General features: G+C 38.3%; 1 protein-coding gene across 2 annotated transcripts in view; it reads left to right on the top strand.

Annotated features, from left to right (window-relative positions):
- The window catches only part of LOC110835454 (leukotriene A-4 hydrolase), a 34600-nt gene that overhangs the window by 5664 nt on the left and 11136 nt on the right, over window positions 1-17800 (top strand). For both annotated transcript variants that reach the window (XM_022075677.2, XM_022075676.2), the window contains exons 4-10: window positions 2393-2504; window positions 3852-3920; window positions 5925-6152; window positions 11237-11377; window positions 12100-12306; window positions 13841-13985; window positions 15655-15826. In XM_022075677.2, coding sequence (XP_021931369.1) covers window positions 2393-2504; window positions 3852-3920; window positions 5925-6152; window positions 11237-11377; window positions 12100-12306; window positions 13841-13985; window positions 15655-15826 — 1074 coding nt within the window. The remainder of the gene's footprint in view (window positions 1-2392; window positions 2505-3851; window positions 3921-5924; window positions 6153-11236; window positions 11378-12099; window positions 12307-13840; window positions 13986-15654; window positions 15827-17800) is intronic.

Below are 17800 nucleotides of genomic sequence, written 5' to 3' on the forward strand. Positions count from 1 at the left end.
GAACAATTTAAAATTATTCATTGTCAGGACTTTTTCCATCGTCTTTTCTTTTAAAACCCACGACGTTTCGGAGGCTGGTTCTTCTCCGTCTTTAGGTGAGAGGTATCTACTCTGTTCCCTTAGATAGAGCTAGTCTCTATCACTCTATCACTGGACTTTAAAGAAAAGACAGTGGATCAATGGAATAATGGGCTAAGAATGCTGAAGTAAAAAGCAATGTTAAAATAATAATAACAACAACAACAATATCTTAAGATTTCACGTTGATTCATTTTTGTTGTTGATCTGCTTTTGGGTTCTGACAACGTGTAGAAGTTGGCTTTATTGCTGATGTGTCAGAATATCATTCTGCCTGTGTCATCAGGGCAGAACAGAAATGTCAGCAGCACACACTGTACCAGCACCCACAATCAAGTCATCCGCAATATTATTAATGTAGATTGTTTTAACAAAACTAGTTATTTCAAGAGATCTTTTGAGGAAAATGAAGAATACATATTAAAGGCTGTAAATTGCGTTAAGGCAAAATTAGGGGTGGTCATTGGACAAAGTATATTATCACCAATATAATGAAAAATATTGTAACTGAGTCAGAAATGAAATTGGTTTAAAAACTTGTATGTATTAAATTATATTAAATGGGATGAAGATGTGAGGAAACTTGAGACAAGCCAGACTCAGAAAATGATAAGCAAGGAATACAGACTGGAAATAAAACCTAGAGAAGACAGTAATGTTAAAACTCTCAAGAAATGACGTGAAAAATACAGTATTAAAAGAATTGTATAATGTTGTCTGCATGAGAAGTATGGTAGAGAAAAATGGTAAGATACAAAATGAGATAAGTAAAAGAATTTGAAAGACTTCACAGTGTTATCATTTGGCTAAGATTTAATTATGGAATGAAGATAAAGACAAAATATCAAATTACAATATTCAATGTGTAATTTGCTGTATGTTTTAAATTATTTCTTTCTGTATATTAATTTCTTTAGGAAACAGGGTTATTCTGGCCATACTTGTAAGTTTAGTGTATTTAAGAAGAAACTTGTAGGGAGTAGGTGTATGGATAAAACTGCATGAGGAGCTTCATAATTTGCTTCCCGCTCTTTTTTTGGTAGGTGGATTAAATGGACGAGTAAACGTTCAGTGGGGGAATTAGGAAGTACATAACAAAACAGTGATATGGTGAACTCCAAAGAAGAGTATACTTGGAGGTCTATATTTAGTTGGAAGAGGAATATTAAAGTGAATTTTACTAAAATTGGGTGTGAAATTGTGAACTAGAATCGATCAGGCTTGGGATAGGGTTCAGTGATGGGCTTTTGTGAGTATGGTAATGAGCCTTCAGGTTTCTTACAAGCTAGGAATTTCTTGAAGGCCAAGTGCCTATCAGCTTTAGAAAGAAGATTCAGAGCTATGGAGTTATGCATAGAGAGTTGAAATCTTGCCACCAAGGCATGTGGAGTTTTAACATTCCCTATTGGTAAGGTAGGTATACAGTGTTATATTTGCAGGCAGAAAGGAAAGTGTATTACTTTAGTTAGTGGAGAAATCAAAATTAAACTGCTTGGTTTTACATTGTGTATAATTATTCTTTTAAACTCATCCACTATCTTAGGTGTTCTTTATTTAACATTTATCCATAATGTGTAGCTGTGTGCGCATGATCCAGATCACTATGGCAGCCCTTGTGTTGCATTAAAATACTGCGTAGTTGTTAATTCCGTACTTATAAAGTCCAGTCATCAGCTGCTTATTTTGGGGATTTAAATCTGTTACATTTGCACAGTAAAGTTTTCTGGACATCAGTTCAGATGGCAGATGAAAGGACAAGACCCTACTGTGATGTGAATCCTTGTCCTTCGCCTGTCACCTGAAGACGGAAGTAAAACCAACTCTAAAAGTGTTGTGGTTTTAAATGAAATACACTTAGATGATGGGTAAAGTCCAACAGAATAATTCTGCATAGTCAGAAACGTCTTTGCTTGGTTTCAGTTTTGCGCATCACTTCATTTTATTTGTCGGGATATCTGCCATGTTAAACCCAGGATACAGTTGTGAAAAGAATATGCATTGAATGTTGTGTTTATTTGAAATATCTTATTCTGTACTGCAAAAGACATGAACTTTTCAGTATTCTTGGTACTGTTTAATATCATGTGATTGTATATGAAGATCATATCAGTTGTGATTTTATAATAAAAACAGTTCGGAATTTCTTTCAGGATACATCTCAGTGTCAGTTTTGAGACATCTCCAGATTCCTCTGCTTTGCAGTGGCTACATCCAGAACAGACAGTGGGTCAGAGGCATCCATACATGTTCAGCCACTGTGAGGTGAATAGGTACATTCTTAAAAAAATCAATGACAATATTCCCCTTGTTCCAGGTTTATCATCAGTATCTTTTATGAGACAGATGTCAATGCTAGTGCCTTACAGTGGCTACCTCCTGAACAAACTGCTGGCGGCAAACATCCCTATCTCTTCAGTCAATGTCAGGTGAATAATCATATCCCGACTAATCAAATTTAGTTATATCGGTCTTAAACCATCGTATTATATGTGTTGGGAAGACTGCACTTAAATTCTAAGAAGGTACATAATGTCCAGGATGAAATCATTGTTCTGATCCTCTGTTATTGGTCTTCATAAATTATTTGAGAAGCTGAATGCTGTTGAGTTTCTAGCTCAGTGTGTAGTGAGTGGCATTCCTGTTCTGGAGTTGTGTGCTGCCATTAATTGAATGCCCTGTGGTTTACCATGTTGTGTATGGGTAGTATCTTAGAATAAGATTTCTCCTCTCTAAATTTATTGTTCATAATCACCTTTCCATCTTCAATTTTATGTGATAATAAATTTGGGACAGATTTTAAAATAATAACTAAAGGAAATGTCATTTGGGATAACAGCTTAGTGATGAGGAATATGAGACGTGGACAGTCTTAATACATGACTGTAACATACTTCAAACAATAAAAGGATTCTTGCAAATTATAGAATTATCAGAGAACAATAAAATGTTTGTAGAATGTTATATGAGCAGTTTCTGTAGTTCTTATGGTGATTATTGCAAAAACATATTAAGCTGCACAGTAAGAAAAGGAACATTTTTGTAGTCTTAAATGTTTATGAAAGAGAAGCTGATACCTTGAAAGTGTTAAAGTTGATTGAAAGCAACACCATGTATTAAGACACAGATTTGGACAGTTGGAACACTGAGGTGGACTGACCAGCTACATTGATTCTGTGTTATAGACTCGGAGGATGTAAGACTTCTGTCTTGCTTATGTTGGTTTGGGCCCTGCACTTTAAAATTTTAATACACTGGAAAAGCAGCAATGGACAGCTGACAAGCTAAACAGTGATTTACATTTTAGGATTTGAGGTTTTCACGGCAGTGAGAATGAAGATTGCTGTCTTCTGGGTTGTTGCGCAGTGTAGTCCGGTGGACATCTACCAGACTACATGATACAACAACCCAGAAGACAGCAATCTTCAGTAATTTACAAGTTTGTAACTTTTACTTGCCCAGGTCTTGCATACCCATCACATTTTCAGAAGTATTAGGAAATATATATCAATTCTTCTCAATTTGTCTTTGCAGTTGAAGTGTGGAACATGAGAAGGGTCATATTTGAAACTTATCTCATATGTTAGTTAAAAATTTGCTGGGACATGTTATAGAACTGAATAATTTAGTGTTTATTGATTATACAAGTACATAGAAGTTATAGTTTCTGTGCCAGTCACTGTAATTCTGGAATTTGAATGTTGGTGAAACTGAAACACGGAAAAGTGTTGTTGTGTTACTTATGTCTGTCGTAATTACAGTTACTTTATTTCTAGGCAGTCCATTGTCGCTCCATGTTCCCATGTCAAGATACACCCTCTGTAAAAGTGACTTATAATGCAGAGGTATGTATAATTCTTGAAATGGTGCAGCTTGCAAACTGCAAGAATATGCTTGTTGAGGAAGCAGCCTGTAAAACTACAGCTTGTTTAAATTCAGTAGCCAAAGTGATTGTTTTCTTTGAAAGTTTTCTTGCCTGTTATGTCTTTATTTCCAAGTCAGATTCTTAGAATTAGAATTATACACTTTGTCTCTAAGTCTGTGATAATTATACTACACTGTTTAAACATGTTTATTCTTTGTATGTACGAGGGTCGCTCATTAAGTAATGCCCCACATTTTTTTTCTCAGCCAATAATGAAGATAGAAAAGTGTACTTTTACATGCTTGAGATTTGATGTTTCCCGCGTTCGTGTACGGAGTTTCAAATGATTCCAACCGATAGCGGAGCTGTAGTGAACTGTTAAAATGGCGTCTGTGAACGACTCTCGTTACAAGCAACGAGCTGTAATTGAATTCCTTGTTGCTGAAAAAGAAACGGTGGTGAACATTCATAAACGTTTGTGTGCTGTGTATGGAAGCTGTGCAGTCGATAGGAGCACCGTTGGTCGCTGGGCTAAGAGAGTTAAAGCTTCAGGAAGTGAAGAAACCGAGCTCCGTGATCTGCCGCGCTCTGGGCGTCCTGCCACAGCCACCACTCCAGACATGTTGAACCGCGCGGATGCCATTATTCGTGAGGATCGGCGCATCACAACTCGACAATTGGCCCAACAGCTTTCAGTCAGCAATGGAAGTGTGATTGCAATTATCCAGGCTCTCGCATATTCGAAGGTGTGCGCAAGATGGGTTCCACGAAGTCTCACAGCAGACCACAGGATTCAAAGGAAAACGATTTCTTCTGAATTGTTGGAGCGTTTTGATGCTGAGGGAGAGGTCTTTCTGTCCCGGATCATTACAGGTGACGAAACCTGGATACACCACTTTGAGCCAGAGACAAAAAGGCAGTCAATGGAGTGGCATCATCCTCAATCACCGAGAAAGAAGAAATTCAAGACAACTCCCTCCGCCGGAAAAGTCATGATGACTGTCTTTTGGGACAGTGATGGGGGTCATTCTTGTGGATGTGATGCCAAGAGGTGCGACCATCAATTCAGACGCGTACATCAGGACCCTGAAAACCCTCAAGAAGCGTTTTCGACGAGTTCGGCCTCACAAGCATCCAGCAGAAATTTTGCTCCTGCACGACAATGCACGCCCTCACACAAGTCTGAGAACCCGGGAAGAAATCACCAAATTGGGTTGGACGGTGCTACCCCATCCACCCTACAGTCCAGATCTGGCACCCTCCGACTTCCATCTCTTTGGGCCACTTAAAGATGCTATCCGCGGAACAAGATTTGAAGATGACGAGAGCGTGATTCAAGCAGTGAGGACATGGCTACGTGCACAGGACAAGAGCTGGTACCGGCAAGGCATGCATGCACTTGTTCCACGCTGGCGTAAAACCGTACAAGTTGATGGGGACTATGTGGAAAAATAGTATGTGTAAAGGAAACATTGATTTATATTGTCACTAAATTTGAGCCATCTTGAATAAATATGTTCTGAGGAAAAAAATGTGGGGCATTACTTAATGAGCGACCCTCGTATATCATTTTCTGCTTTAATTTATTCTCACTGATTTTGAACTTTTCCCCGGCAGATTTTTCACGTATTCAACCACCTGGAGTATCATGCCTGACACTAGAACTTAGTTTTGTACAGTGTTTTGATTGACATAATGAACACATTGTTCCTACTGCATGTTTCATATTTTTACTGAATGGTGTCTCCCATGCGTGAAATGTTTTCAGGCCCATATGAAGTAGTAACTTGAAAAATTTTTGACTCAGCCTTAAATTTAAATGTCAAGAAATGGGATTTTTTGTGTTTCAGTGAGTATAGTATGTAATTTAATTCAGTTTGCGAATGTTAGACATTCTTAATTCCAGAATAATGTTATCAAATCAACTCTGTCAAGTGCATAGTCTTATGTGTAATACACTTACTGCATGTTTTATTGTGAACAGATTACGGCTCCGACTGAACTTACAGTACTGATGAGTGCAAGGAGAGTGGGTGCACCAACTGTAGCATCAGCTAGACTTAAGTTGCATAAGTTTGAACAGCCAATCCCAATTCCAGTTTATTTGGTTGCCATCGTCGTTGGTTTTCTTGAATCACGGAAACTTGGACCACGGTCTCACGTCTGGTCAGAAGTGCAGGACGTTGATAAGGCAGCTTATGAATTTGCTGAGGTATGTGATTTGAGGTTTTCACGATTGTGAAAATGTGCAAATGTCTACTGAGTTGTCATGTCATGTACAGGCATACCTCATTTTATTGCGCTTCACAGATATTGCATTTTTTACAAATTGAAGGTTTGTGGCAACCTGCGTCGAGCAAGTTTATCGGCACCATTTTTCCAACAGCTTGTGCTCACTTCGTGTCTGTGTCACATTTTGGTAATTCTCGCAATGTTCTCGCATTGTTTATTTTTAGACATAATGCTATTGCACACTTAATAGATTACAGTATAGTGTAAACATAACTTTTATATGCACTGGGAAACCAAAACATTGGTTTGACTCGCTTTATTGCTGTGGTCTGGAACCGAACCCGCAATATCTCTGAGGTATGCCTGTAGTCTTGTATGTGGTTACCAACATTTTGGAGAAGCATGTTGTCTCCATCTTCAGGGTACAAAATAGAGATGGCCTATTCCTGTGAAATGTTACTAACCTGATGCCATGATCACAGCCCAGAAAACCACACTCTACATTGCTGAGATATAATTGTCCATGTAGAATAATTGTAATTTGTAACCTAAACTACACTATTCTAAGAAAAAGATGGTTCACTGTCAGATTAGATTATAATTAACTAAGTATTTAGAATAAAGAACATTGAAATAATTGAGATTTTGAATGAAGCTGCTAGATGAGTAGAAATTCTTTTTTCTCTCTTTGCATGTAATTTCTGATTACATTCCTGTAGAATATCATATACTTCTAGCCATTTTTTAAATGTGATTTGTAACAATTTTGTCTGATAGTTTCTCTTGCTCTTTTATGTTCCTATACCATTCTTCACAGAACTTGGCATATCACCTTGAAGATGAAGTTCTCTTCCTAAACCAGTCAGTATTGCTACTGAAGTTACTCTTGGACCATGAGTTTTTATTTCTGAAATTTGATTTATTTTATTTGAGGTACTTTGTGGAGTATTGGTTTTAGTTCCATTAATTGTATAAAATAGAAGGCAAGCAAATAAAATGCCAGGTCTTGCACAAACAAGCCATAAATTTTATTTTGAAGGTGTTTGGATATTTCAGGTGGGAAGCAGGCAGTGGTTGGCCTTCAGTTTAGTGGCTCTATCTCTATGTGTCACTACTCACCTTATGTGAAGGCTAGTATTTATGATTTGAGGTTTTCACAGCGGTGAGTATGAAGATTTCTGTCTTCTGGATTGTTGCACTGTGTAGTCTGGTAGGTGTTTACCAAAACGTTTCAGAGGTCATACTGCCTCCATCATCAGGGCGATGAATTCCTCCTTCCAAGTTCTCTTATTAGCGAACATTTTGTACCTTTACCACCTGCTTTCTGTACTTTACATCTGACCTCATCACCCATTTGGAAACTTGTGCCAGTTTATAACATCTGTGCTTTTCGTTGAAACCTAGATTTATAGATTTTATTTTGATTTTAAATTTCTTTCCCCCTACTCAATATTGGTCTATATTTCTCCCATCGTGGCCAGAGCCACAGACTCCCACTTCCTCAAGTTCATTTCGTTTTCATTTCAAAGACATGGGCTTCTGTGCTATCAAATGTAGTTAATGTTAAACCTTGATTAATTCATATTCATGGTGGTCATTTTGTATAGTTATATGATGTGAAATCAGTATCCTTCTGTGTAAAGATTTGGTTTTGTTTGACTTATAATATAGATAATCCAAAGTGTTTTTAATTTATAATTTGGAGTTGTCGCCATGTATTCTTGGAAATAGTAAGAGTTGGTTAATTCCAACATGTCTCAGAGCAAAGGTTTTGGATGGGAAAAAATGTGAAGGAGTTTTATTAGAAGACCCAAAAGATTTGGGTGTTGGAACCTTGAATTGGTCACCTGGAAAGCTTCATCTTTCAGCTGACATATGCAATAGTGAGGTGCTACAGAAGTCATTTGTGCAGTACTTTATTCTGCAAGTCAGTATTACTGTTTTTTCTACATTGTTCAGATTTCATAATGCATAGTTTTGAATTAACAGTTTTATTGCATTTTTCTGAACAGTAAATTGTTTATTATTTCTCAACAGTTTTAGTCACTTTTTTGCTTTTGGTTTAGTTCCTGAAGTTGTACAGTACACGACTGTAATCTTGAGACTTGCAAGGAATGCAGGAAGTCCGAAGCGTTAAAGGCAGATGCTATGTTTCCTCCTTCCTCCTTCACCCCACTTCCTCACCCCGCATGTCTGAAGATTACAGTTGCAGACTATACTGTTTGTCATCTTATCATCTCTTTCCTTTGATATCATTTAATCTAGGATATTGGCTTATTATTCCCTCCCTTTAAATTTGCTTTAACATACGAGGGTCGCTCATTAAGTAATGCCCCACATTTTTTTTCTCAGCCAATAATGAAGATAGAAAAGTGTACTTTTACATGCTTTTGATTTGATGTTTCCCGCGTTCGTGTACGGAGTTTCAAATGATTCCAACCGATAGCGGAGCTGTAGTGAACTGTTAAAATGGTGTCTGTGAACGACTCTCGTTACAAGCAACGAGCTGTAATTGAATTCCTTGTTGCTGAAAAAGAAACGGTGGTGAACATTCATAAACGTTTGTGTGCTGTGTATGGAAGCTGTGCAGTCGATAGGAGCACCGTTGGTCGCTGGGCTAAGAGAGTTAAAGCTTCAGGAAGTGAAGAAACCGAGCTCCGTGATCTGCCGCGCTCTGGGCGTCCTGCCACAGCCACCACTCCAGACATGTTGAACCGCGCGGATGCCATTATTCGTGAGGATCGGCGCATCACAACTCGACAATTGGCCCAACAGCTTTCAGTCAGCAATGGAAGTGTGATTGCAATTATCCAGGCTCTCGCATATTCGAAGGTGTGCGCAAGATGGGTTCCACGAAGTCTCACAGCAGACCACAGGATTCAAAGGAAAACGATTTCTTCTGAATTGTTGGAGCGTTTTGATGCTGAGGGAGAGGTCTTTCTGTCCCGGATCATTACAGGTGACGAAACCTGGATACACCACTTTGAGCCAGAGACAAAAAGGCAGTCAATGGAGTGGCATCATCCTCAATCACCGAGAAAGAAGAAATTCAAGACAACTCCCTCCGCCGGAAAAGTCATGATGACTGTCTTTTGGGACAGTGATGGGGTCATTCTTGTGGATGTGATGCCAAGAGGTGCGACCATCAATTCAGACGCGTACATCAGGACCCTGAAAACCCTCAAGAAGCGTTTTCGACGAGTTCGGCCTCACAAGCATCCAGCAGAAATTTTGCTCCTGCACGACAATGCACGCCCTCACACAAGTCTGAGAACCCGGGAAGAAATCACCAAATTGGGTTGGACGGTGCTACCCCATCCACCCTACAGTCCAGATCTGGCACCCTCCGACTTCCATCTCTTTGGGCCACTTAAAGATGCTATCCGCGGAACAAGATTTGAAGATGACGAGAGCGTGATTCAAGCAGTGAGGACATGGCTACGTGCACAGGACAAGAGCTGGTACCGGCAAGGCATGCATGCACTTGTTCCACGCTGGCGTAAAACCGTACAAGTTGATGGGGACTATGTGGAAAAATAGTATGTGTAAAGGAAACATTGATTTATATTGTCACTAAATTTGAGCCATCTTGAATAAATATGTTCTGAGGAAAAAAATGTGGGGCATTACTTAATGAGCGACCCTCGTAGATTTGACATTCTTACAGCAGTGAGTATAAATATTCTTCTGGGTTGTAGCATTTTGTAGTCTGATTGAAGTTAACCATTAAGTATAAATTGAGGTTCTCATGATGCTACAACCCAGAAGAGAGCCATCAAAGTTTACCAACATTTCAGAGGTCCTTGCTGCCTCTGTCATCTGGGCACTGATCGCCCTACACAGCAGTATAACCTATAAGATGGTCATCTTGCCCTAACATTTTGTTAATCTCAGTGGTATTCATTCTTCTGCATTTTCACTAAAAATGTAATGTTGGTTCTAACTGTATATCACCAGTTTTTTTGACAAACAAACAAAATACTCTACCATTAAGGCTGTTAATCACAAAACAAATCTCAGTGCAGCTCATACCATTTCACCAGTGTCTTCAGTTCCTGCACAAAAATATCAGTTTGGTTATTTGATTGTTGGACATTTTAATGATAGTAGACTACTCACTCGAGCCACGATGGTCTAGCGGTTAGAACGCTGGCCTTGTAATCCTGGGGTCTTGGGTTCGATTCCCAGCGGTGCCCGAATTTATAACTTGTGTTGGGCAAGGCCGTGGTCTAGGCAACACGGAGTTTTCCTCTGGGGGCTTCCCCGGTTTCTCCGTGGCATCCCAACAATTACTCCATTCACACACAGAAGAAGGCAATGGCAAACCACTTCTGGATCATCTGCCAAGAACGTATGTGAACAGGTCCCAGTCCGAGAAAAGGATGGAAGGATCCTGTTCATATGGACCTGTCGTCAGACAGAACACTAAAAAAAAAAAAAAGACTACTCAACAGAAACTCCCACACTGTACTTTACCTGGTCGCCATCGGTGGACTAGTCAGCGTGTTTGCCACTGGACCCAAGGTTTGCGGGTTCTAAGCTGGCTGAGGTCGATGGATTTTTAAGGGTGATAAAAATATGTAATACAATTTCCTTCAGAGGGGAAGTAAAGCTGGCATTCCAATGTTGTAGATTTATAGCATATAAAAGAACCTTACAAGCATGAATGAGATGTTTCGTAAGCAAAATTCAGCAGCCATTTCTCACCAAAGTCTCTCCTGATTCATTACTAGATGGCTCTAGCAGACAAATCAGGATTGAGTAGAAATTGATCGGAGGCAATGGGCTGGTCACTCACTACCCACAAATGCACACTTAAAAAAAAGACAAAGAAACCTCCCACATGGGAGGAGCCCAAGGCTCGACTTCGGGCTGTTGCACCATTGAGTCAGGCAGTACTTTACCTGAGAGAGAAAAGTTAATTGGGGAATTGGTGGAGTTAGTATGCCTTAGATCTGTTATTACTGCTGCTCCTGCTTTATGTGTGAAAAGTACATGGTGTCACCGTTACAAGAATTATGTTTATGTTCTGGTTTAATTTCGTTTTATTTGTTTATTTTTTAGACTGAAGACATGCTGTCAGCTGCTGAGAGCATTTGTGGTGAATACATTTGGGGAATTTATGACTTGCTTGTTTTGCCACCTTCTTTTCCTTTTGGAGGAATGGAGAACCCTTGTATTACCTTTGTCACTCCAACTGTCTTGGTGAGTTCCTTGGATTGCTATAGTTTTATATGCATTTAATGTCTTTAATGATAGCTAATAAAACTTTCAAACACATATCAAAGTTCAGATATTTGGAAAGAACAGTAATAATAGAATCTGAACAATAGCTGAAACTGAGGACTTCAAAGTAATATTGTACTTAGGATTATGAATTATTTTGTGATTACTGATATTTATGAAAGTGGGTGGATTGGTTAGTTCCTAATGCCCCAGGACATGGTTTGTTACAAATTCTCCTGACCTCTTCCAACCCTAGAAAAATCTGGAATCCATTTCTGAAGGCTTAGGACAGATTATGAGGGTGATGGGCATAGGGAGCATGCTGTTTGACATGGACTTCACATCACTGTGGGGATATTTAAAAGCTGCAATATATATGGTAGCCACCAAATTGAACCATTTGGTAGCATAGATTTGTGTTTTTGTTTTGTAACAATAAATTTGGTGTGTTGGAATTATGAGGCAATTTCTAATTGCAAATTGAAAGAGAAGCTTTTATAGAATGAACTTATCTGTCTTCAAACTTTCAATTCTGGTGTGACACAAAAGTCAGTTTCCTGAGTTTATATTTGCTACTTTGAGAACTACAGAAACAGGAAACATCTTTCTCATACCAACAGCACAACATACACTGTTTCTGTAACTATGTAATGTCAGGTATTTGAGTGTCTTTTGCTGTGAGTTTGGTTTTGTTTCTGCAGGCAGGAGATAGGTCTCTGGCTGATGTAGTTGCTCATGAAATCAGCCACAGTTGGACAGGAAATTTGGTCACAAACAGGAACTTTGAACATTTCTGGCTGAATGAAGGATTCACAGTATTTCTGGAACGTAAGATTTTGGCAAAGTTGTATGGAGAAAAGACTCGACAGTTTTCAGCAATTGGTGGATTGAAGGATCTTAAAGATGCAGTAAGTACTGTTACATATATTATCAATTTCAGTTTGTAATAACATTGATCTGTAGACCAGAGGTTGAGCTGGTCTTGGATTGTTACAAGGTATGCATGAACCACCTATATTTGTGAATTCAAATTAATTTGAACTTTATTGGTAGTTGGTGGAATTGTTATTCATAGACCAAAATTTGATTTGGTTAGGCACTTTTGGTCATTCTCCTCCCAAATACTGAACCTAGTTGTCTGTTATAGATGTTACAGATGATTTAGAACAAAATTATGGTACTGTTGTAGAGGTCTTCATCAAAATCTTACTCTGGTTAATATTTTAATTTTTGGTGGGAAGAATCCGATTAGAACTTGTGCATTAAGTGTTCCTTTCAAGTTTCCCTTTTAGCTTTGCATTAGGTTTTATACTATTAAATGTAAAGCTGTCTCACTCCGTACGATGGATGTACTTGAGGGGGGTGTACTTATAGATTCTTTCCATTCTTGACCTTGGCACTAGATGGGGTGAATAGTCAGTATCGTACCCTGTCTGTGCTTTTCCCCTAAGGGAAGGACCCCTGGTACCCATTGGATAGGAGGCTGGGTGGGCCCTAGAGCCTGTCAGGATGCAGAGGCTTGAAGAAAAATCCTTTGTCCCTGCCAGTGATCAAACCCCAGTTGCCTATTGTCAGGCGCTGTACTGACTGAGTTACCCCAGCTCCTGTTTTATATTGGTAAAATATGTAATTTTTCTATTGTTTTGAAGAGTGTATACTGGCTGTCTCATGAACCACATTTGGCTTCATTTTTCAGTGTGAACAGCACTCATGTGGATATACATTTCAAGATTTGAAGACCTGTACAGGCATACCTCGGAGATATTGCGGATTCGGTTCCAGACCACCGCAATAAAACGAATATCACAATAAAGCGAGTCACATGAATATTTTGGTTTTCCAGTGCATATAAAAGTTATGTTTACACTATACTGTAGTCTATTAAGTGTGCAATTGCATTATGCCTAAAAGAAACAATGCGAGAATTACCAAAATGTGACACAGAGACACGAAGTGAGCCCATTCTATTGAAAAATGGTGCTGATACACTTGCTCGACGTAGGGTTGCCACAAACCTTCAATTTGTAAAAAAAACGCAATATCTGCGAAGCGCAATAAAACGAGGTGTGCCTGTATTTAATTATATCAATTCTGTATGCTATGACTGCATGCCATTATATATATTTACAGCTGGCTTTAGGTTCTCGTGAAGTTATGAAGATTCTGTGTTCTAGGATGTTGTACAGTAGAGTCTAGTAGATATTGTTGTTATAGAGGAGCTTTCTACATCTATTGTCATAGTGATCCTGATGATGAAAGCAGTAAGCCATTAAAATGGTCAGTTAATATCCACCAGACTACATGATATAACATTCGAGAAGATAGCTATCTTCAAATTAATAGTTACTTTATATGGTTGATACACTTCAATGCAGTAGAGCTTCTGATACCAGTTGATTTGTGAGTTCAAAAGTTTTATAAGTTTATGTGCTTGATGTACAGATAGCAGCCATTGGTGAAAACAGTCCTCTAACATGTTTAGTGCCAGATTTGAAAGGAATTTCTCCTGATGATGCTTTTTCTAGAGTTCCATATGAAAAAGGTCACACTCTTCTGTTCCATCTTGAAGAGCTTGCTGGTGGACCAGGTAAATGAAATATTACAACTATAAAAAGTGTTTTTAAGTCAGTGTTATTGGGTTTTTGGACTTTGTCCATTCTCCAAGGTTAAAAAGTGTATGATGTTTCAAAAACTAGATCTGTTTTTGTCTTCAGATATATGGGGCAGGGGCACCTTTTCTGTTGGGTCCATTAGAAAGAGCTAGTCTCAATCTATTTTAACCTTGGACAATGGACAAAATCTAAAAACCCAATAATCCCAACTGTATTACACCATCGTGAGAACCCTAAAGAATCTGAGTATTTTAAGTGTTTGTCTACTGTGAATCTTAATGCATTTATGGTGATGCTTTTCAGTAGAATAATAATGTCCAGGCCAGCTATTTTTCCTGAATCAACAGGATTTTCACACCATTTCTGTATCATTTACATGACAGTCATCAGAATCAGAAAATCTTGTTTATTCAGTTCATATGTACCTATCTGCATAAACTTCTAATATTACTATATGCATCAGCACTTCATTTGCATACCTGCCATGTCTATAAACAGCAGACCATATGGAAAGTATGGATAAAAAACATTCACACTTTAAAGACTATTTGATGTCATTGTATATTCTACATCAGAAGTACTCCCTTTTTATTTCTGAAAGTTTAAGTGCATTTTTTCTCATATCTCTGAGAATTTAACAAGTCTGCAGATATTGATATTAATATGTTAATTGAAGAGGGGGGGGGGGGAGGTCTTGGGGAAGACAGTGGAGTGTTCTGCATTCAGTCTGTGGTCAGATCTGTATGTAGATTTTTCTGCATGTGAATTGAAGCAAAGATCAAACTTGGAAATCTGAAGTCTACCATCATCAGAGTCAACATTTATTGTAGGTTTTCTCTGCCAGCTATCGTTCTCATGATTACTCATTTCACAAGTCCTTGCTGCCCTGATAATGGAGGCAGCAAGGACCTCTGAAACATTGGTAAACATCTACCAGACTACACGGCACAACAACCCAGAAGACAGCCATCTTTAAAATTCTTTGTTGTTCACACAGTTCTATAGCATAACTTAGGCATTATAATGTTTGTGAAGTTTTACTATCTAGTTTTTTTCTACATATTAACACTACCGTGCTTTCAAACAAAGAAAACTAATTTTAATCAGAGCATTGGTAGTTGGTTCCTGAATTAAGAAATAAATTAATGTGTTTCCTAACTTACATAGGATAGTGTATTTCCTAATTTCCATTCATAAACATGATGACTGGAAATTCATGAGTGGGAACGCTACTTGTATCATACAGAGGAGGTTACCAAAGTATTTATAGTAACAGATATTTAAAAAATGTGCATTTTTCATTTGGGTAATTTTCAAGACAGTGAAAATTAATGTGAGAGTTGTGTAAAATAGTTTGTATTAATGTTTGCAAAAGAGCTGCTAGAACTTGACATTTGTAAAGTGACATCTTCAGTTAACACTCTGAAAAAGCAACATGAATTTGAGTTTGGTCATGTCATAATTCTCTTTCTTCAGACTTTCATTGTAAAAATACAGTGTATGATAAAAATGACGATTTTATGCAGTCAGAGTCAGTTACGAAGAAGTTGCATCATTCTCTTTTTATCTGTAAGGATCAGTTATGCCAATATAGACTGATTTAAAATTCATTTTTCTAACAGTGAAATGTTTTACTTTTTTCAGAGGTGTTTGATCCATTCCTGAAAGCATATATAAACAAATTTAAGTACAGATCAATAGACACAGATGATTTTATAAAGTTTTTATATGAATATTTTCCAAACAATAGCAAACTCAAGGAGGTTGACTGGAAAAAATGGTTGTTCACACCTGGAATGCCTCCCGTCATTCCCAAGTAAGTGAAAATGAACTCTTACTTTCATTTCTTCTCAAAAAATATACAAACCCTGAAGATATGCTAAATAAAGAACAAGAAAGATGCCCTTCTTATAGTGAACCACACGTATATAAATAAGAACCAAATACGGCAAGCAGACAATTGCTTGTGGGTTTGTAAATCGTGGTTTTGTGTGTTTGCAGAAAAATTGGTATTTTGAATCAAAGTTTAGGTTCCTTGTTATTGCACAGGCACATGGAGTAATACACAACAGTTCACATCTGCCTGCCCATCCAAGTAGGTACATGGGTATCCTGCTACACCAAGTATGTTTCAAAGTGTACTTTTCACCATTATCAGAACTGATACTCTTGTGTTTGATAACCTTGACAACTTTCAGCCAGGAATGACATTTTCCTAATAAATGTCAACACTAATGTTTTGTGCTTGTTTGTCTTTAGTTATACGTAATATAAGTGGCATATTTCATGTGTCTTTGGTTCTCCTAACCCCATTCTTACCATGGGGTCTTCATTTCGAAAATTGCTGTTTTACCGTTTACAGGAGGTTTCAGAAACATAACCCCCATGAATGGCTGTGCATTAAAATTCTGAAACTTAAACATTAGAACTGTAAACAGAAGTGAAATTTTGCTGGCAAGAGTAAAATATTTTATGCATTATTATATATGTATTATCTTAGAGATAATACAAATTTGTGACATAAGCCAGTGTTATTTATTTGTTATTAATGAGTATTTCTTTCTCCTAAAACAGTTCCACATTATGATAGCCAACCTCCCCATCTATAGGATGAAATGAAATTCGCGAATAAGTTCTCCATAGTGTGATCCCTTGTTTTAAAAAGTCGAAAATGTTATACACCTTATATTCTGTGACGTTTAGTTTTCATGATACACGTCACTGTCAAATTACACAAGCTATCAGATGATCAAACCATGGGTGTCTTGTTGTACAATCGGTGTTCAAAGCAGCTTCTGTCCATTTTACAGCAGACAGAAGTGCGCTGCACGGCATTCTCTAGAATGCAAGTTAACTTGTTGACATCAACCGTTGTCATAGCTGCTTGAAGACTTTTCACGAGATCTTCGGTGGTCCTGGGAGAGGCTGCAAAAAACGTGCTTCTTCAGATGTCCCCACAGTACAAAATTCATTTGAGTTGGATCCGGCAATCAGTTTTCCACGTCCAGTCCTCCTTCCTGCATATGTCGCGTTGAACCTCTGCCGTACATCTTCCCCATAGTGTGTTGGAACTCCATTGTGCTTAAACCACAACCTCTGGCTCACAGCTTGAGACACATCTTCAAGCAGCCCTGGTAGAACAGCTTCCAGAAAATCACGATGAGGCAGCCTGTCGGCATATAGGGGTCCAAGACAATGTCATTGACAATACCAGCCCAAACGCTAACACTGATGCAGACTTGATACCCACGTTTGCAGGTAGCATGAGGATTACCTCAATTCTCGAGTGATCTCTCTTGAGCTTCTACATGGCTCTTGTTCCACAGCAGATTTATTGGGTGGTGTCCATACAGTCCGTGGGCGACCTGCATTCATGTACTGTAGGTGTTGAAACATCAGTGTTTGGATGATGTCGACAAGGGTAACATAGCGCATATTCTCATGCAACAGCACCAGCTGGACTACCAAAGGCACCGAGGGTTATGAACATGTCACGTTATTCGTCGTTATTTTAATGATCATTCGGTCAAGTGAACCGTGCGTCTCAGGATTTTGTAGTATGACATTTTCAACTTATTTTTTAACATTGTATCACAGTATGGAAAGCTTGTGCGAATTTCATTTCATTCCTTATATTTGTCTTCCCAAAAACCTTCATTTTTGTTCCACATTCTTTCTTCATTCTGTTTGACATTTTATCCTACCTGTTCCAATCTTAGTCTCCCTCAACAACCCACCCTCACAAATTATTATTATTATTATTGTCATCATCACCATTATTATTATCCTA

This window comes from Zootermopsis nevadensis, unplaced genomic scaffold (genome assembly GCF_977971745.1).
Source record: "Zootermopsis nevadensis isolate Lab colony 2312 unplaced genomic scaffold, Znev_1.0 Znev_ptg000005l, whole genome shotgun sequence".
Classification (NCBI taxonomy): Eukaryota; Metazoa; Arthropoda; class Insecta; order Blattodea; family Termopsidae; genus Zootermopsis; species Zootermopsis nevadensis.